Source organism: Morus notabilis, unplaced genomic scaffold, assembly GCF_000414095.1.
Source record: "Morus notabilis unplaced genomic scaffold, ASM41409v2 Scaffold276, whole genome shotgun sequence".
Lineage (NCBI taxonomy): Eukaryota > Viridiplantae > Streptophyta > Magnoliopsida > Rosales > Moraceae > Morus > Morus notabilis.
Window position 1 is genome coordinate 501,399 of NW_010361626.1, and position 21,901 is coordinate 523,299.

At 33.8% G+C, this 21,901-nt stretch overlaps 2 protein-coding genes across 2 annotated transcripts; one reads left to right on the forward strand and one right to left on the reverse strand.

Annotated features, from left to right (window-relative positions):
- The first annotated feature begins 3,494 nt into the window (after positions 1–3,494).
- On the forward strand, positions 3,495–4,656 carry LOC21408629 (60S ribosomal protein L35a-3). Its single transcript, XM_010100212.2, has 4 exons — positions 3,495–3,674; positions 3,822–4,050; positions 4,172–4,214; positions 4,468–4,656. Exons 1-3 carry the CDS (start codon positions 3,607–3,609, stop codon positions 4,211–4,213), a joined length of 339 nt encoding a protein of 112 aa, XP_010098514.1. The 5' UTR covers positions 3,495–3,606; the 3' UTR covers position 4,214; positions 4,468–4,656.
- Positions 4,657–6,558: 1,902 nt separating this feature from the next.
- LOC21408630 (pentatricopeptide repeat-containing protein At4g21300) lies at positions 6,559–9,244 on the reverse strand. The gene has a single exon (XM_010100213.2). It carries the CDS (start codon positions 9,242–9,244, stop codon positions 6,701–6,703), a length of 2,544 nt encoding a protein of 847 aa, XP_010098515.2. The 3' UTR covers positions 6,559–6,700.
- Between the last annotated feature and the right edge of the window lie 12,657 nt (positions 9,245–21,901).

Genomic DNA, 21,901 nt, shown 5'->3' on the forward strand with positions numbered 1-21,901 from the left:
ATAAAAGGATTGAAACTGAAACAAAATAAAAGACTTTAAAGGTTTTGCTACAAGTTTTAGGCTTGATTTGACATATACCAGAGGACATAAACTATTGTAAAGAATACCACAACCATTTCATCACACTATATTTAGGATATAAAATATACCTTTAGAATATCGGTCAGTAATTAGCCACGATACCAGTACCGAACAAGATGCTCGCCAGCATCCAACTATAAAAGCAGTATCCAACTGAGATACCTGATAGTATTTGATGAACAACCGCCAGTATTACCAGGAAGTATTCGTCTAGATACCGCACAATTACCATCTGGTATCCACCAGTCACCACAGTTTGCTGGCTGTGGCACCACTTCTGAAATACTAAAAACCCATAAAGAAGGAAAAAAAATCAAAATCACTCAAAATTACTGGTATCCAATTGCAATAGGCCAATAGCGGCCAATTATCGACAGTATCCTGGTCGGTTACCAACGGTATCCTTGTAGAGATACCGACCAATAACCATCGGTAATGGCTGCAGTCTTCGCACCAAACACTCACAATTTCTTCGGAATCACAAAAAACACAAAAAATAACTTTTAAAAAACACAAATCTCAATCAAAACAATGAAAGAAAACTCAAATATAATGATTCCACAGATTCCCAACATCAACGACGCGAATGGTTTCACAACAATGATTTGGCATGGTGGAGCTTCACGAAGGCGAGATTGCCTTGAGTCTCAGTGACCGATGGCAGACGATCTCCGCGGAAGAGATCATATATTTTCCACAATCTCTGAAATCCGCTACGCAAAAGAGGAGAGGCTTCGTGCGTCGCACTTTGTGCTTGACAGAGGAGGATCGATCTGCGTGAGATATCTCCTTATCGCATGGGTGAGAAGCTAACGGCTTGGGTATGCCAGCGGTGAGCATAATGACAACGACGCGAGTAGGAGGCGTGGAGGTTAAGGATGTTTGCAGTTGAAAGGGAGATGAAAAGAGAAGGAGAAACGTGAGAGGATCAATGAATGAGGGAAAGGAACACACCCTAACTTAATTGAGTGTAGGTCACGTTCATTTCACCGATTCGAGTTTTGCTACAGTAAAAAGCTCTCAGAAAGAGTCACATCTAACTTTTTTGCTATAGTAAAAAGCTCTCACATAAAGTCACATCTCAACTCGAATTAGTGAACTAAACGGGTAGTCTTGTTCTCCCAATTTTTGTCTGCCACATGGCAGATATACTAAGAGTTATTTTTTCCCACACTGGCAAAGTCGATCCTCCCCTGTTTGTCATGGTAGGTACATTAATTATCCCCAGAATAAAGCCTAAAAAACAAACCGTAAGATAATTTAAAAGTTAGGGACCAAGTGGCAAATGGGAATAAGGGTAAACCTCACGGACCATTTATAAGATTAATCCTAAAAATAAGAAGAAAGTAAGAAACAATAGTCCTTGTCAGAGCTTGAGCGATTTTTCACTAGGACATCTCTATGGAAATTTGAGGTTGCAATATTTAGGTCTATACAACGCAAGCCACTAGACACTAAGGCCATGTCTAGTAGCTTGTATTGTATTGTGTTGTATTTTCTTAACACAATACAATGCTTGATGTCATGACATTGTATAAGAGGTCAAAATATGAGTATTGTAATGTATTTTATTTTCATAATACAACATGGTATTTAGTGTCATAACATATTGTAAGAGGTTAAAATGTAAGATTTTAAAAATTTTAGAGTCAAAATGTAATTTTTCAAAAAATGGCGTCAAAATAAAATTTGTTCTAACTTTTTGGGTCAAAATGTAATTTTATAAAAATTAAGATATCAAAATGTAATTTTTAAAAAATTAAGGGGTCAAAATGTAATTTTTAAAAAATATAAATTTGCATTATGCCCTTTATTTCTTAAACAATTATAGGCTCCATCATGACTTTATGTTGGCCTAACTCCGACTCCATTTGTGCCCAATCCCAACATGAATCATAAATCTGTTATTGGATAATACAAAATACGTAAAAATTGAGATGCATTCAATAATTTGACATAGACCGTATTTAGAGCCTGTTTTGAAAGATATACTCAAACAATGATTCTTGATTTTAATATTTGAACTTTATATTTTTTATGAGAGAAAAATACCGTAGCAGAATCAATTATTTGAGTTTGAGTATATGAACAAACGGGTCCTAATTTACATTCCATAAGTGGTAAATGAGCCGTATTAATTTACCATATGATAAATTTTGATAAATACCCCTTCAAAGTGTATGAGTCTTAATTTTTTCTCCTTATTTTTTATTAATATTTTTAGTTAAATAATTATATTAATTAAAGGATACTAATAAAAAATAGGGTGAAAGAGAGAAATATGCCCATTTAAGAATGGAGTAAAAATTGATAGGCCTAAGTTTTAAAAGAGTTAGTAAATAGACCAACTTAGTGTAAATCCTCAATTAAAAATCTGAAAATACCCCTAAATTAAAATAAAAATTCTAAATTCAAATAACAAAAAATTCTTTCGTAAAAAAAGTCCAAATTCTTTCCTGAGTGTGTCTCTCTCTCTTTCTCTCTTTATTGCCGTCGACTGCAAATCGGCTCCTACGCATACGTTTGCGAGATCTGTCACCCTATTGGCTCCAGCAATCTCTCCTTTATGCAGCTTTGCGAGCAACGAAGCTCGCCATCTCCTATGTGCGATTGGCTTCGCGATCTCCTGTGGCTTCGCGGGACTAGATCTCCAGCGAGATTCGACATCTCCAGCGGACTAGAGAGAGAGAGAGAGAGAGAGATCAATGAGCTGTTTCCAATCTACAATCCCGATTTCGTAAGGAAGAGAGAGATAGGCGACGAAAGAGAGGGGAAGAACGTTGAATCTGGTACTCATGTGGCTATGGCTTTCACACTGTCGCATGTGAGAAATTTACCATAAAGTATAACATATAAAAAATTTAACACAATAAATATCATTGCATTAGAAAATATTTTTCGTACTCAAATATTAAATTTACAATTAGCAATTTAATTATACTATTGTATTAGACATACTTTAAGTCAAAGAGAGAGACGTCAAAAGAGAAGGAGAGAGGAAGAGAGAGAAAAGTAATTTAAGGAATATGGGTAAAAAGGTAAAATGAATCATTTTAAAACTAAATATGACGTATTAATTTATAATATTTAGTAAATGGGTGCGTTTGGTTAGTGTATACGTGTCATAATTTGAATAATAGTTTATGGTTCGCTATAATATTTTTTTCTATAAAAAATATATATAAAAATTTTAAATCATAATTCTTAATCCATGAACAAAATACAGAAATATAAAAACAGGCCTATTTACTACCATTTCTCTAAAAAAATAAGAGGTAAAATACGCCAAAAATGAGTTATACCCCCTTGTTTGGGCCTAAATATCTGGCGGCCCAACAGACGTTCTCACCCACGCTGAGGGCTTGCGGAGCACAACACGCGTCTATAAACTGAACATGGTCAGTATAAATACCCTAAATCTTCACCTTCTACAGATTAGGGTTTTGAACTTTCAGTTCGGTGACGGTGACTCTGGTTACTATCTCCTGTGGAACAAAGATCGAAGCAAAGAAACCCTAATTGAAAATGGTGAAGGGACGCCAAGGAGAGCGTGTCAGACTCTACGTCAGAGGAACAATCCTCGGATACAAGAGGTGATTCGTCTTGATTTGTCAAAATTTTTGTTCATTTTTTTGGCCCTTTTTGCTTGTTTGGCTGCTGAGAAAACGGAAGAGAAAAGGATAGGGATTTTAGGTGGTAGTTGAATCGGCGATTGGTTTTTGATTGTTTGGTTGGTTTAGGTCGAAGTCGAACCAGTATCCAAACACGTCTCTGATCCAGATTGAGGGAGTGAACACCAAGGAGGAGGTGGATTGGTACCGTGGAAAGCGCATGGCGTACATCTACAAGGCCAAGGTGAAGAAGAATGGGTCCCACTATCGCTGCATTTGGGGCAAGGTTGCAAGGCCTCATGGTAACAGCGGTGTTGTTCGTGCCAAGTTCAAGTCCAATCTGCCCCCTAAATCTATGGTATTGTTATATGGGATTTGCAAAATGTTGTATATGGGATTTGCAAAATGTTGTCTCTTTTCCTTTTTTTTTTTTAATAATGGGTTTCTGATTATATTATTTTTTCTGCTTGCTTTTGAAGGGTGCTAGAGTAAGAGTTTTCATGTACCCCAGCAACATTTAAGGTTAGTTTTTCGTAATTTTTGTTTTGCTCTTCTTAGTTTGTTAGTATTGAAGGGAAAACTTTTTATATGATGTTGCTAGGCTAATCTATATAAACTTATTACACGAAAGTGTAATGGTTATATTTGTATGTCAAACAAGTTATGTCTTATATTGGTTGCCGGTTGTGCATAATTTGGTTGCAAATTCCATTATAGAATCTGTGTGCTTGTTTCTGTAGTTTCGTTAATACTTGCATTTGATATTATCTTGCAGTTTCTCAGGACTTCTAGATGACAAGAGATTGGTCACTTGGAAGAAGATTTGCATTTCTATCTGTTTTATGAACCGAGTTTAAATGTCTTGTTTGTTAATCAATCAGTTTTGTTGGTTTAGGATATTGTATGGATACCATTGTTCGAAACACTGTACTAATGTTATGGGGTTTTTCCTACCTTTTGAGTATTTGGGTCGTTTTATTAGTGAAAATTACTTATTGATTGAATGCTCTTATAATATATTTAGCGTTTTGTCATTTCGGATCTTCACCAATTAATAATTCATCGGGTTCACCAAAAATGTTACCTTTGCTGTTACACGATTGATTTTAGTTTATGTTATCGGGTTTACAAATACCCATGATTGTTGTAATTGATATGATAGTTATAACACGATGGGATTTCTGCCATGTTGGTTCTATTTGGGGAATCGGGTGAAGTATGCAAGTGGTCGATTTGAAAGTTTTGTGACAAGACTAGTTCATCCTGCTGGAAGCTTTAAATGGTCGATTTGAAAGTAATTTTCACTTTCTTTTTTAGGGTTAATCGCCCTTGAACCTTAAGTCCTTTTTTAAGAATTTTTTTGTTAAATTAAACTTGAAAAAAAGGATTAAGTGTACTCATTTGATTTTTATCCGTTTGCTTTTCATAGATATTTAAACAGAAATACGACATGAATGTATTATTCTCTTTTTTCTATTTGTTTTTAAGCAGAAATTTCAACACGAGATTAAGTGAGAACAGTTTAGGCTTCGTTCGTTTCGCTGATTTGAGTTTAGAATTCGAGTTTTGCTACAGTAAAAAGCTCTCACAAACAATCACATCTAACTTTTTTGCTACAGTAAAAAGCTCTCACATACAATCACATCTCAACTCGAATTCTAAACTCAAATCAGCGAAACGAACGAGGCATTAAAATTTCTCAATTCAAAATTTAGAATCAAATGTAAGTTTTTAAAATTCAGGAGCTAAATTGAAAATGATCTTAATGGTGATAATAATCCTTTCTTACTATGCTGCCATTGCTAGAAACCATGTTGAAAACACGATCATCCCCATTTGAATAACGATCAGGATCACAGAGCCATACTACCCACCGCCCACTATGATATAAATTTGGACGATTGTAATAACTTATTTTAAACTTTATGGGCAAAAGATTTGCGGCAATTGAGATATTCGTTCTCGTCCAGGTGACAAACCGGTGATCCAAAGGCACCTATTTTCACCAAATATGCTACCCGCATTAATGGTGAAATATTGTTCTCGAGCCTATTTCCATCGTTTTTACTTGTTATTGCTACTGTGCTTGGACCTTCCTCCTTAATGGCAGCAGTGCTAGGATCTAATTCATGTCTGGCATCTCTCCTTTTTAAACCAAGGAACCACTTTCTGACGTGATACTTCTTTTTCCTCGTTTTTTCGGTTAAACCTCGAATGCTGACCGGAAACAGATTCTTTCTGTTACCTTTTTTCTCTTGCTTTTTAGTTCAGAAAGATCATATACGCGGTAAAACCACTTGGCTGGTTGAATTATCGATTATAACGTTCACGATTCATAAAAAAATTTGACATTTCAGTTCAGTTGTAAACGGCCAGAAAAAGAAAAAAAAAGGAGCACCGAAATCATCCTGAAGCCTTCCAGAAAAGGTGAAAGGAGATGAAGAAGCTTCATTCAATAGAATTGTCCATAAGAAGTAGGGGCAGAAACAGCTCAACTATGCAGATGTAGAGGCAGGCCGTTCTCTCTCTCTCTCTCTCTCAGGGTGTTTTTTTTTTTTTTTTTTTTTTTTTATTTTTTACATATGTTGAGAACATGAAATATTATAAAGCATTTCATGAGAAAATAAGAGGGAAATCTTGTTTTGTTACCATCACAATGAAAGAAAAAGAAAACGAATTTTAAAAAAAGGTGCATTAGTTCTGGCAGCATGATTTCTGTTAAGAGTTGTCTCCTAATGGCTAGATTGTTGTACTGTAAAATGATACATAATGCCACTACTGGAAAGGCTCCGGTAGAAATTCGTTTGTCGTTCTCTCAACTAAAACAATCGTATCGACGACAATCTATCATCTATTTTCCCCTAAAGTGCCTTTTATAATTCAGATTCTGACTAAGACGTATGCCAAATGGGTTTTGTTAAACAAGTTAAGAAACCGTATTTAGAAATTCCAACGCAAGGAAAAAAATGGCTGGAATGCAAAAGATTGTTAAACATTTTCTCCAGTAGTCACATCCCCAGTGTTTGTTGATGCATTGGAAGGTAAGGTTTGGGAGCGTAACCTTCTCTTCTTAGCTCTAAAAGAAGACTCATAAGTACAGAATAGATCTCAGCAGACTCGAGATGACTTCCATCTGCTGCAACAAACATATGGGTTTTGTTGTTTATCTCAATCCAGCTATACCCTGGAACCTTCTTAACTCCTCTCTCTTTCATCAAACTACGAATTTTAAGCACACTTTTCCAGTCTCCAGCATTAGCATGGATGTTTGAAAGTAATATATAGTAGCCAGAATTCTGTGGGTCCAATTCGAAAAGATGTCTTGATGCCTCTTCGGCAAGCTCAACATTGCCATGGACTCGGCAAGCTCCCAGCAATGTGCCCCAAACCCCCGCATCTGGTGCGAAAGGCATGCTCCTTATCATATCAAATGCTTCGGTTAATCGTCCAGCGCGCCCAAATAAATCTACCATACAAGCATAATGCTCCATTCGGGCTGGAATTTGATTTTCCTCCGTCATATAACGGAAGTAGTTGATCCCATCATCAACCCGACCTGCGTGTCCACAAGCAGAGATTATGCCAAGGAAGGTGACATGATCAGGCAGGATTCCCTTCTCTAACATTTGATGAAATAAAGCCAGAGACTCCTTGAGGCGCCCATGGTTCCCATAAGCAGCAATGATGCTGTTCCACGAAACATCATTCTTCACTAGCATAAGGTTAAAGACCTTGCGAGCAAACTCTAAGTTTCCACATTTTGCATACATGTCTATAAGGGCACTTCCGGCAAAAACATCAGAGATGAATGCTCTTCTAATCATGAAAGCATGGATCTCTTTCCCATAATGTAGTGCTGGTAAGTTTGCGCAAGAGGAGAGGGTAGCTGATAGACTCACACAATCATACTTGGTTCCTTCCATCCCCATCTGACAAAAGAGATCAATCGTCTCTTCTGGTTTTCCATTCTGAGAACAACTTGTAATCATTGTGTTCCAACAAACAGCATCTTTTTTGGGAATTCGTTTAAATACTTGACGGGCGAGATCCAGTCTTCCACATTTTGCATACATGCCTGTAATTGAACTTCCCACATAACACCATCTGTCAAGCCCATTTTTTATGATGTTACCGTGCAATTCCTTCCCCAATTTTAGAGCCGCCAAACCAGCAAAAGCCGGCAAAACACTAGCCAGGGTTACAGAATTTGGTCTCATTTTGTTTTTAAGTAGCCATCTGAAAGTCTCCAAAGCATTGGTGTCCATCCCATTAAGCACAAACCCTGAAATCATAGCTGTGCAGACGATGACATCCACTGTGGTACTTTGTTTGAGAATATTGCGTGCCATCGCCACATTTCTACACTTAAAGTATAAATCAATAAGTGCACTTTTCAAGAACACATCTAGGGGCACACCGTGTCTTATTATATAACCATGAATCTCCTTACCTTTGTGGAGACTTGCGGATTCAGTAACTGATGGAATAAAACTTGCAAAAGTAATTGAGTCTGGTTTCACACCAGCCGATATCATTTCATGAAAACAGTTTGAAGCCTCAATCATGAATCCATTTTGCACATACCCAGATATCATCCCATTCCATGTCACTAGATCAGTTTTTGGCATCAAGTCGAACAGTTTATGCGCATCAGACAAGTGCTGACATTTTGAGTACATAGCCAACAATGTGTTAGCAACAGGAGAATCCAACTCCAACCCAGAGTTAACAACAAGCCCATGGAGCTGCGTACCAAAACGAACCAACTGTTCTGACGCGCAGACAGACAACATACAAGCAAATGTCACTGAGTTGGGCTTCACATCACTAATTCTCAACTTCAAAAACATTTCCACAGCATTCTTTCCATCTCCATTCTTCACAAAACCATTGAGCATGACGTTCCACAAAACACTATCTCTGTGAGGCATTTTATCGAACAACTGTCTTGCATCCTGAATAAAACCATTCTCTGCATATAACTTTATCAAAGAACTGCCCACAAATACATCCACCTCCAAACCAATCAATTTAACCGTGCTATGAACACGTTTCGCCAATCTCACATTGTTCAAACCACCACAGGCTTTAATCACAGGAGGGAAAGTGTACTTGTCAGGGGAAGTTCCATAACACAACATCTTGAAGTACAACATTATAGCAACATCAAACAAACCCATCATGGTAAACCATCTAATCATCCAATTCCAAGGCGAAGCAAAGCGCAAATCGAGCCGGTAAAATACATTCTTAGCGTATAAAAAGCTTCCACAAAGAACATACACAGCCAAAATCTTTGTACCAATTAGATTTTTTCTGCTGATTCCATTAGCAATGACCTGGGCATGGATTTGTCTACCTTGTTGAAGAAGAGCATGATCACAACAAGCTTGCAAAATTGATAGAAAATGGTTTGTAAGAGCCTCTTCAGTTCTTGGGAAATTTATAAACGGTTTTACCAAGTTTGGGCAGTTGGTATGTGGTAACTTGGACTCTGGGTGTGAAATGCATGTGAAATACCTACGAGTTTGACGTAGGATTCGCCTGTACATTGCTTTCATCAAATTGCTTATTTCATTTCTCTCTCTGTTATATACAAAAGTTCAGCATGGGCAAACCAATAAACAAGAAAAAGGCAAAATGAAGTCTCAAAGAGAAATTTACCGATCCAGTACCACCCTACAATGTAGGCGGTTTGGAGGCGGGAAGGATGAGATTGTTGGATCAATTTTCGTGCCTCTAATTTTTTGAAAATGGCTCATAGTAAGAGAAGGAAAAAAGCAAAAGCCAATTCAAATATCAGTTCAAGAAGAAACGACATTTTTGGCTGACACGTGAACTTTTTAAAATACCAAAATTTGCCCCTTCGTCTCAGGAAAATATTTCTAAGCTATATATAGAGAAACACTACAATCATTTCTTTTTGTCATTCTCTAATATATTATTATTTAAATAAAATATGAGATAATAGAGTTCACGTGTCAAATAATGAATATAAATGTAATGAGTCACAAAAAATATAATAAAAATAGTTGTGTTAGTATTTCTCTAATATATAATGTAGAAAATATTGGTTTAACCCTTATTTAACACCAAAAAATGAGTTTAATTGATTTTTTTACACCTTAATATTTTCACTCTAATAGTAGATTTTTTAACTAAGGAAAAAAATATATGTATTTTGAGGTTAGTTATCTTTTTTATATCTTGTATTTACATTTATACTCTGAAATTATTTATCTTCTTTTTACCATTAATTTTTAATCTCATTAAATGTACACCATTAAATTAATACTATGTCTTGATTTAAATGATCAAAACATCCTTCAAAAAAAAAAAATAAAGAAAATATAAAAAACAATAAGGGAAAAAAAATATCTCTTTTTCTATCTTGGACCTCCTGCACACAAGCTTTCATTGCTTTCCTCCCTCGGTCCCAATTTGGGATTATTCCACACCTATAATGAACTCAAAAATTGACGTCTAATTTAGGGAAAAGAAGACAAATACTCCTTAAAGTGTATAAAGTGTATAAGTCTATATTTTTATCTCTTATTCTTAATTAAGTTCTTTTTTAACTAAAAAAGATATTAATTAAAAATAAATGTCATACAATCCAAGGGTAAACTCAACAACTTTCTCATTAAAGATTAGCCTAATACGACAGCTAAAGGCCTAAGAATTTGCAACCACTTGGTGTGCTCAGTCAGGGAGAGATCCAATATAGGAGACAAAAAAAAAGGGGGACCATATATTAATCGTGGGAAAAGGACATATTACTGACCACACACATAAAAGGGTAAGTGTGAAAAAAAAAAAAAAAAAAAAGACATGAATGCACAATGACGCCAATGAGCACTTGCAATAGTTAGGGAGAAGCAGATCCCATTGTCTAATTGGCCATGTTTAGAGACCCCAATTAGCCTCCGGCCTTTTTCTCATCAAAAGTGGATCTTTGAAATAACGAGGTTTTTACGGCCTCATTCATTTCACCGATTTGAGTTTTCAGTTCTAGATTTTTACAATAAAAAACTCACAGAAAATGTCACATCTAAATTTTTTTACTACAGTGAAAAACTCTAAAAAAATGTCACATCTCAGCTCGAATTGAAAACTCGAATCTGCGAAGTGAATGATGCCATAATATACTCCACTTGCATGGAATACTCATTCTAGGGGGGAACGCTTTGGAATTCCGAAGTTTTATGTGTCATGGATAGTGGTGGGGTTTGCACAACATTGGCCAAATAATACCTTCCCTGCTTTTGGCATTTTCTTGGTCTATGAATTAAAACTCAAAAATGCCCTTTTGTTTGCTAAGTTGCAGCACAGGTGTAATTGAGTATATTGGACCAAGCAAACACCAAAAGAGGTACAAAATCACTCCGTGGACCCAAGAAGAGCTAGCAAACTCTCAGCTTGCAAAATGAAAGTGAAATAGTGCAGAGGATGAAAGTGATCAGCCTCATTTCATCATCCAAGAAAGACAAATGACACGTTTACTTGTTTACTTATCAGGATTGGAGACTGAGAGTTAAGAGTAAGAGTTAATTCCATATTTACTTACTCTTTTTATCTTCGAATAAGAATGAAACTGGTGGGCCTCAAAAGTATTTACAGAGAATATTATGACATACCATGCCATCATATTTAGAAGAGAGTATACTCTTGATATTATCATATTAGCAATTAACAATATCCTACTATGATACATAGAGGTATAGTGTTTTAAAATTAAAAGGCCGTTTAGTTCGCTGATTCGAGTTTTTAATTTGAGTTAAGATGTGATTTTATGTGAGAGCTTTTTACTGTAGTCAAAAAGTTATATATGATTGTTTCTGAGAGCTTTTTACTGTAGTAAAACTCGAATTCTAAACTCAAATCGATGAAATAAACGGGACCTAAACTTTTCTGCAAATGTCAGCAGTAACCCATAACAACCTACTGTGCTATTTAGTGTATTACACAGTAGTACTAAAAAGTCTAATAACCGGTTACCACTGACTACTGACGAATGGACCAATGGTATCCTACCATGATGCATAGAGGAATCACAATGTGATAATAAACATTGTAGCGATCCACGATATACTAAAATGATACATAGAGGTAACATAATATGATACTATAAATTCCGAGGACAGATTGTATCCTGCCATAATATATAAGGGTATTGCAACGACCATAGAGCATTTCTTACTGGATTAAGCAAGAAATGATCGAGCATAGAGCATATAAGATATTTTGTTGAGGTCTTCCTTTGCATTTGTTTTTTTTTGTTTTTGTTTTTTTTGTTTTTTTTAAGTATTTTGTTAGAATTGCTTGTAGCATTGTAAACTACAATTGGTAACAGAATAGAGTACTATCAGTAATACAACAGCACCTTGATGCCTCTAGTGCTAATTACACATAAACCACCATCAGTAACACAAGAAGTTTTCATTAGAAACACATTATACATTTCCATTACCGTAAAAGTAGTTGTTGGCTTACCGTCAATAACCTGCTATATGATACTTTCGATGACAATTACTAAACAAATCATAAGGTGTATATGATTGGTATGATATCTTTTTATTATCGCTTCTGAGTGCAAAAGGAAAAAAAAAAAAAAAAAAAACAAAAAACAAAATCTGATAACAAAACACAATCTAGACGGGAAAGAGACAAATCTTAAAAAAAAAAAAAAAACGTCCCCGAAATATTTGCCTCCTAAATTTTACATTAATTGTCCAAAATGGGCACTAATTAGCATTTCAGCAGCATAAAACTAGAAAACTACTCCGAATTCAAAATTTGACACTACACATACACTAGAGAGATACTCATGTAAAAACTGTTTTTCATCATTTTCTATATTTGCATATATTTGTGTTGTGCTATAAGAAGGGAACAATAATAATAATAATAATTTTAGATTACTAATCAATTAATTCTCCCAAAACAATTTTTTATGAAGTCAAATAAATACAATTTATTTACTGCGAGCATATACGTGTAAATATGCATGCATATACAAATTTTCTAGGTTACGTGAATACTTGCGAAACAAAATAAGGCTTGTTTTTGTTTTCAGCGGAGCACAATCCGTGGGAACTGCCTGGGATCCTCGCATTATTGGATGAATATTTCTCACGAAACCAGCTTATAGTCAAAGCTTAATTTGCATTTCTTTCTCACAAAGTATCGGAATCAGGTTTAAAAAAATCTATCCAATAAGAGAATTAGGATTTTGGGAAGGATTAAATCAAGCCCTGTAATACATGCATATTGAAAACCAACTCATAGATTTCGGCATTTTCGTTATCGTACGTCCGAGTTAAATGATTAGTACAAAAACTCGTTGTAATTTCCTATGCGGACAAAGAATACATATTAGGAACTGCGCAAGAGATATGTATGAAAAGACTGCGGTTTTCTTCAACTTAAAATGCACTTAAAGCAGGCATAGGATCTCTAAATAATCCCCAAAAATATGGCTTAAAGCTTAGCAACTTCTTAATTCTCATTTGAAGCAAAGTCCTATTATTGCATGTGATAAGGCTAAGCCGGCACAATATCCAACAAGCCCTTAATTATCCTTCCCTTAGTTTTTGATCACATGTATAGACGGCAGTTTCGCAGCTCATAATATATATATATATATATTGTGTATTCTTACATGTTAATATACGGTATAATATCACTATATAGTTCTATTCATATTCAAATGGATTCTCAATCTCACTAGAAACTTAACTTGGCTTGAACCTCAATTTGAAATAGATTTTTTATTTTATTTTTAAAGTTACCAAATTACATTGAGCATTATGTTTTTGTTCCTCTTTGAAGTTTGAGATATTACGCCGTTTGGTACATTATTTATCTTCCAATTTTCGGTTTAGAGAAATCATTATCTTTGTTAATTATAAAGGGCTTTTTAGTGATTAATTAAATTGTCATCGCCCCATAAGAATAATGAAAATGTTTTGGATTACCTAGGGAATTGATTTTATATAATGCATATGTTACGGTCCGGACCCTATGAACATTCCCATGACTGAGCCTTGACATTAGGCACTGCGGTTGGTGGTTTTAAGCAAAAAACAGAAACACTCCTCATGTCAACAGCCACCCTGCAAAAAACTCCATCCCCAAGAAGTACTGTACTTCGGGCATTTTGCAATTGCATTCGTAGTCCAAGAATCACGTTTCTCAGCGCGTACACACACACGCGCGCGCACGCGAGCTTTTAATGGTTATATTTTTTTTACTTATCAAATATAAAAATTTGATGATGTAACGTAATAAAAATCCAATCTCATTAGTAGTTATACATTTTTTAGTCAATTATCTAATTTATTACAACCATCTTATCAATATCACATGGTTAAAATAATAATACCCAACGATGAATAAATATTTAAGTAACCATTAAAATCAATATAAATATATATGTAATTTTTTTTTTGCCAAGAGAGTATGAATGTATATATGTATGTATGTATGCATGCATGTATAAGTGCGTTGAGTGTAATATCATGTTATACGTCCTATTGGTGTTAGTCATGCCTCATATGCCTCACATAATTTATTTTGCTACTCTTACTTAATTGAAAAGTAGGTAAGCAGGAATTTGATTTGTAATTTCTCATTCATTTTGTTATGCGTCTTATATTGGTGTTAGTCATATGCCTCACATAATTTATTGTGCTACGATCACATTCTACTTTTTAGAAAAGTAGGTAAGCGGGAATTTGATTTGTAATTTCTCATTGATTTTTCTCAGTTTTCAAAATTCAGATTTGGCCTAATCCTTATAACGACACTAGCTCGCAAGCTTAAGGTCGTGTTTGAAATTGATCCTATTTTTGTTTTTCACGTTTTTTGAGAAAAAAAATTTGGCGCAATAAAGATAAAAAACAGAAATGAAAACGATTTTTTGGTTTAGTGTAAAATGAGAGAGAAATAAAAAATGACTTTTAGTCGTTTTTCATTTTTTATTTTTGTTTTCTCCTTTCTCGAGTAGAGAGAAAGAGAGAGACATTAATAGGTTTTTTTTATACTGAAAATAATTTCTTGATAAAACTATCTAACGCATTTTTAAAAATAATTTCTATCTGAGATTGAAAACGTTTTCATTTTCATTTTTATACAAAAAACAAAATCAATTTGGAACGAGTTCCAAACGCGCGCGCCCTAAATGTTGAAGATATTCCAAATTCAAATCATATCATCCCTAAAGTATTAACATTTCCATAATTCAAATTCAATCAAACTACCAACCCAAAAGTTTTGAATTATGCTAACTGTGCCGGAACTATTGAGGATGTCATATTTTTATGAATTTAAATTCATATTTATATATCACACACATATTACAACGTATACTATAAAGGTCTATCTAGATTGACACCACATAAGATGTTGTAATACTTTTAATTAATAGTCTAATAAGAATTTAGTTTAACCATATAAAAAGTAGGAGAATATACAAACCATTTTCTCTAATGTGGACCCCTACTTTGACTTTCTGTAAGAGGGGCACCAAAATGCTAAGGACAAAAAAAAATAAAAAAAAGTTGAATTCCAGCCGTCCATGTAGATGGCAGGCGACGGCTGTGATCTGCCCAACTGGGGAGGTTTGCCGCTAGATGCAACCAGTGATGACGTTATGCTTTAGCAAGTGTCATGCTGCCCATATGAACAGACACAGCCTTATCGATTATCATATAATGATCATGAGTACTGGCTTATAAGATATATTTTTATTATACATATTCTATATGCATATATATATATATATACACACACACTTACATACATATTGTATAAATATATATTCAGCCACCTCATTTTTTGATTAATTTAACCAAATGGGCGTTTGTAAGCGTCCACTAAAGGTTGTAAGGAATTTCAAATTTATAACGGGGCTTCTTGACATAAAAATAGTTGTTTCTAGAGATATTATTAAACTATGGCCTGCTTCACATGGGAAAGGATGCTACGAGGGATTCTCTCGTGGGGTTAATTGAAGACAAAAGGCCCTTGTGGAGGAACTGCAGAGAGAATCCCAGTTTAATTTTGTTCTCTTGTGGGGATCGTTATATTGTAGAAGAAGTAGTAGCCACAAGTAGGGCTCTTGTCATGCAAGAACGTGGGGCAAGTGTTTTTCTTAATGCCCCAATCAAATAGAGATTCAGTAGGCTACTAAACAAACGCAGAAGCTTTTTTATATTGTACTATATACAAATATATATATGGACCACCGGAAATCTTATTATGCGAATTCGTGTCATAATTCAGATCATAATTCATGACTTATTATAATATTTTCTCTCACACAAAAAAAACATACGTAATAGTGATTTTTTTTTCTTTTCAAAGAAAGTGTTATATATAGCCCTATAGAACCGGGGCCGTTGGGGTAAGGGTCTTGAAAAAAAAAAAAAAAAAAGAGTCATGGTCGCTTTTAAAGTTACCAAGATGACCCCAACTTGAAGAAAATATAAGGGTTTCTTTCCTTTTTCTTTTCTTTTTTTTTTTTAATAATTTTGGGTTTGCTGCAAGATGGGATTATGGGAATTCCCATAATAATAATAATAATAATAATAATAATTATTAACATTATTATTATATGTTGAATAAGCAATTCCCATTATTATTTTATACCCTATGTATTTAGGTCAGTAGCCATCAAATATAAGAAGTGCCCATTGATCTTTTGAATTCCAAATCCTCATGCGGAGAATTTATTAATGTAAGATTGAATTAGAGCGGTGTGTTATGGACACATGTGCGCGTGAGAGAGAGAGAGAGAGAGAGCATGACAACAACGATCTTTGAGGACTAAACAGTGTGTAAGAAAGGGAATGGATCATGAAACGAATAAGAAAATAGTGAAAGGATATGGGTAAACCATCAACAATGAATGGCCTTTTGAAGAATTTCCAAAGCAAAAATATAAAATATAATAAAATAAAAACAAAAAAACAAACGTACGGTGGCTTTAGAAAGGTGGGTAAGACCGGAAGAGAGAGTGGTCATTAGCCCTTTCCTAGATTCTCAAAACGTCTAATCAAGCATGTATGTGAATGAGAGGTCGGTGTGATTCCCTCAATGATCGTTGGTCCAAAGAAAACTTGAATACTAATGAAAAAGCCACCTCCCTTCCCCCACAAACTTTTTTTTTTTTTCTTAAATAAAACCATTTATATATATATATATATATATTGCATTTTATAGGGGAAAAAAGTCACACTTTGATAGTGTATTTGATCGAATTAGTGAATTATCGCCTAAATATTTACATAATACCGAATAAGTAGTTTATATCTTAAAAATACCTTCCAACTACGTACCTTATTTTTAATCAAAATTAAATTTAGATTTTTTTTTTATTTGAAGTTATGAAGGAGTCCAAAAAGGAGGCAAGGTAATCAGGGATATACACACATATACAAATATTAGATACGGCACGAATCTACTAATGCGATAAAACACATAGATTTTTTTATTTTATTTTATATATTCATATAATGTTATCTATCAAAATTTTTAGTTTCTTTATTATATGGCAGCATTTAAATTTATTGAACAAAAATTACAATTATAAATAACGTCGAGATAAATATAATAAACAATCAATTTTATTTAAACAACATGATTCTAGTAGAGAGAATTTCTCATGTGCTCTTTTTACATAGATCGTCTTTAACTCTATAGAGAAGATAAAATCGAATAAATCTTCCATTTATATTAAAATGAGGAGTGAGAGCTCCTTTTATAGGACTTATAGGTGACAGTAGCTTCGTCTCTTACTGATGTTGGACATACCCAGTTTCACAAAAACACTTTGAGAGTCAATTTCTCATTCATCCGCCCACCATTTGAGCATATATCATTTTGATCTATTCGTGGTTGAGAATACAAATTCAAAATGAACGATCACTAACGTAAAGTGAGTCCTACTAAAAATTAAACTTCAAAATAATACCTCAAAAAAGATTTTTAAGCCATTTTTCTAACAGATAAAAGTCATCACCATCACAAAATCTAAGTGTGAACATATAATTAATTCACTTGAGATGGTAAAATTATAGCATAAAAGAAACAAAAAGGAACAATTCTATCGGCAGAGAGATCATCCCATCTCTACCATGCAAGAAGGAATGCCAAAAAAAGAAGAAAAAAGAGAGGGAAATAAAAGGAGAGTTAGATTAAGGTATATGCAATGCTTATCATAATCATAATCATATGCGTAATAAATGTTTACTGTGAATATCTTTATATTACAAATAAGTTTAGACAATAAAATTATTATTTAGGGTTAACCTTTTTTTGAAACTTTTTTACAGCGCTAAAAGAGTACTTTAAGATAATATTATTTTAATTTTTTTTTTATTTTGTCATGTCAGATTATTCTAGTAATTAGAGTGATTATCAAAAGTCCTTATATAGTGCATGCTATAATTATATGTAGTATTTACTGACTTAGCAGTGAGACAAAAGAAATTATTTGAAGATGTCCCTATTGCTAGTCACTTTTTATCATCAGAAATCACATAGTGAATTATTTTGAAACGTCATACTTTGTTAGATTTCCATAACACACACATAACCCTAACAATACGAGATCTCCAACTATAAAGAACCCTTTATTAATGTTATAAATTAATTTACTTTTCAATAAGAAAAATTATTGTAATTTAAACGTTTCGAAAATTGATTCTCAAAAGAAACGCCCCGCATGTTTCGAACCACTCCTTAAGTTGTCTTGTCTAATCAATCATGATTAATTAAAGTCCATATACAATGTTGCGCCCTCGAGCACCATCTTTGAACGGGTCCACACACCATAAAGGATTATTCCATAAATAAAGAAAAAGAAAACTCCCCTAAACCCAACTTTTTTGGGCTTTTGGGTGGAAACAAAAGTCACGTTTTTATCTTCTCATATATATAATATGACCCTTTTTACAAACAGAAGATCGATCCCCAAATAAAACCTTAAAATAATCTTACTTTGTTAGACACCTTAACTCTTTTCTTTGTCCTTCATCATCCCGACATAATACAAATTAGACCCTAGTTTACGTGCCTCACTAATTGCATCGTAATCACCTTTTTGAAAAGCTTAATCATATTTCTGAAAGGTCAATATATTGAAAAATGTAACTTCATTTATGCCTATCTTGTGTTTGTCCCGTTCTATAGCTATCTACATCCTCCTGTTTAAACGAGTTTCTTAATCAAGATTTTGTGACCTTGGAGAGCTCTGTATATTAATATTGTTGCAATCAGATGTTGAGAAAAAGATTAAAAAAAAAAATGAAGGAAAAAAAAAAAGCACTAATAAAACATTGTAGGCTATTGCCCTCTATACTTCGTGAAGAGTGTTATGATTAAAGAAAAGTACGCACTTTTGTGGGACTTAGAATGGCTCCTGAAAATGGTTAAACCAATATCAATACATACCACACAACAAGCCAAAATGTATTTGTCAGAAAGGTCAACCGTGGTTGACTTTGAAATATAGTGGAGGTAGCTTGTAGACGGCTTTAGTTTTTTCTATATGAAAATTTTTATATAGAATCTGAACTCTGCGTCAAAATTTTTTTCCAACCGAAAAATTTCCTATATATATAGTCTTACGGTCCGTTTGATTCATAGATTAATCAAATCAGTAATTTTGTATTCTGACTTTTGAAATTTAAATTTTTTATGAGAAAAAAATACAGTGACAAAATTAAAATTATGGGTTTAAACTCATAAAACAAACAACTCCTCAATTTCTGGTTGAGAAGTGATTGTAGAAATAGTTAACAGTAATTTTATATTTGAATGTAATTTTATCATGTGTGAAGTTCAAATCCTTCCACTTTCTAAGTTAAAAAAAAAAAAAAAATTCATAGTTTGAGAATAAGATTTTAAGATGGCATTTACAAACTAATATCGGATTACGACAAATTTTAACCGAGGATGAAGGGAAAGGGAAAAAAAAGTATCAATTCTTAACTGCACTTTCCCATATATATATATATATACATATATAAATATATATTTCGAAATGCACTAAAATCTTTTATTAAAGCTCTACCTTAATTTAGAATATGGAGGCTCTTTCCCGTATTTTCTTATTAATAATAAATTCTGTCTTTTTTTTAAAGTAAATATTTGTTCCAAGAAATCTTATTGTGGATATTTGGAGACCATGCGTTGACACACATATATATATATTGGCCTAATGTTTATATAATATCTCAATTTTGACATACTCGAGTGCTTCCAGATATTTATCCGCACCGTAATTTACGTCTAAGTTACCTTCTTGGACGTTGATTTTCAAAAGAGATAAATGTCTTTTTCCATTTTTTAAATCCCCTGCTTTATATATATATATATATATATATATATATATATGTACATGAAAAACAATTACGACAAATAATTAATTTTTCTAAAGGAGCAAATAGCTGATCAGGAAAGCGATTTGTTCCACAATATAAACTTATCGTTATTAGTTTATACTCATGAATTGTTAATTAATATTGTCATGCCAAGAAAAAGTTAGAAAGAAAATATCGTAAACTGTTTCATAAATCCACTAGCTTTGCCTACAATTAATGCTCGTAGTTGCAGATATTCTAAACTAAATTTAAAGTTGAGTTCTCTAATTGAAATTCCCCATCCTACTTTAAATTAATATATATATATATACACACACACATACACTTTTTTAAGCAAAAACTTGATAAAAAAAATAAAAGAAAATTAAGAGCATGAGCTAGGGTTTTGATTTCGGTCTTCTTTTTGGATCGGAGTCCCGTGCTACTATTAGCCAGCATGCAGACTCCTGGTCCTAGCTAGAGGAGAAGCAATTGGTTGGTTGGTGAAATCCTAGAGTTCCCTCATTGTGAATCAATGGGTAGTGGTTGGAGCATGTGGCTAGGTGATCGGCAATGGAAGTGATGCTGCGGCGGTACAAGCGGCGGATCTACGAGATCTAATGGATCTCAGCCTCGGGGGTTGTCCCGGTGGTGCAGTGGGAGGGGTGCTCATCACCTTAGGTATTTGCTGATGATGGAGGGTGATTCTCCTGTGCGTGGTGGCTGGCTCTATCTCATTAGAGCATGCTTATTTACTTCTAGTGATGAAATTTTACCGTTAATCCATTTATTTGCAGGGACCCGAACTAAACGGCGGGAAAAATTCGTTTTAAATGGATCTGCATTGTAAACGATTTAAATTTTTAACCCGTCACGGGTCGTGGACAGAGACGGCTTTAAAGGTTTCTGACCTTATTTCCCGTTTTTCCGCCCCGTTTAATTATATCATATATTTAAAATACATACATACTATATATAGCATAATGTATTACATAATATATCTCAAATTCCTATTTTAATGGGTATATAATGGAAAAAATGAAGCAGTTTTTAATAATGCCCTAGAGATGATCAAAGTGAAATGGATAATGGAAGAAAGGAGCAGAAGATCAGCTTCGCACTGGTAATTATTTAATAAAAGGAGAATCTAAAATAAAATGGACATAATTACATCTCATCCTAAAATTACTCGTCTAGAATATCAAATCATATATAATATCCCAAATATAGCTACCATCAAAATTTTTTCTCTCCACGAGAAAAAAAAGAAATACATATACAATCCCAATTCTTATTAGTGGAAATTTTGTATCCCTTCCAATTTTAGCTCTATTTATAGGTTTTACACTCTAAATTTTTGTACTGACCCTTTCGGAGCTAGTCCTAATTTGATTCCTTTGTCCGGAAGATACTGTGGATATTCATCCATGTCGTCTCGTTTTGGTTTTCATGAAGACTTTCTGAGACTTCTCGGTGGTGTTTAAGGTACTTTGGGGCGTCCTTTTTTGTTTTCCGCTCTTAGATATATACTCCTTTAATTTGTTGCAATTAATAATTGATTTTATCTCTTAATTTTGTTCAATAAGAATTATTTATTTATGTTTTGATATTCTTCCACTAAGTTTCTAAAAGCTGACTTTCGTAACGATGGAGGAATAAGGTCCTCATGTTTCAAGTGATTAAACCGCATTGGCAGTGCAAAAATTTATATTTTTTTTATCCTTCATCCTTAGAGTATCATTATTAATTAATTGTTGCTGTAATTTTTATTTTTGAACAAATCGGGCGACTATAGTGTGATCATGAGTTAATTTCTATTCGTTTATTGATATATATTAATGT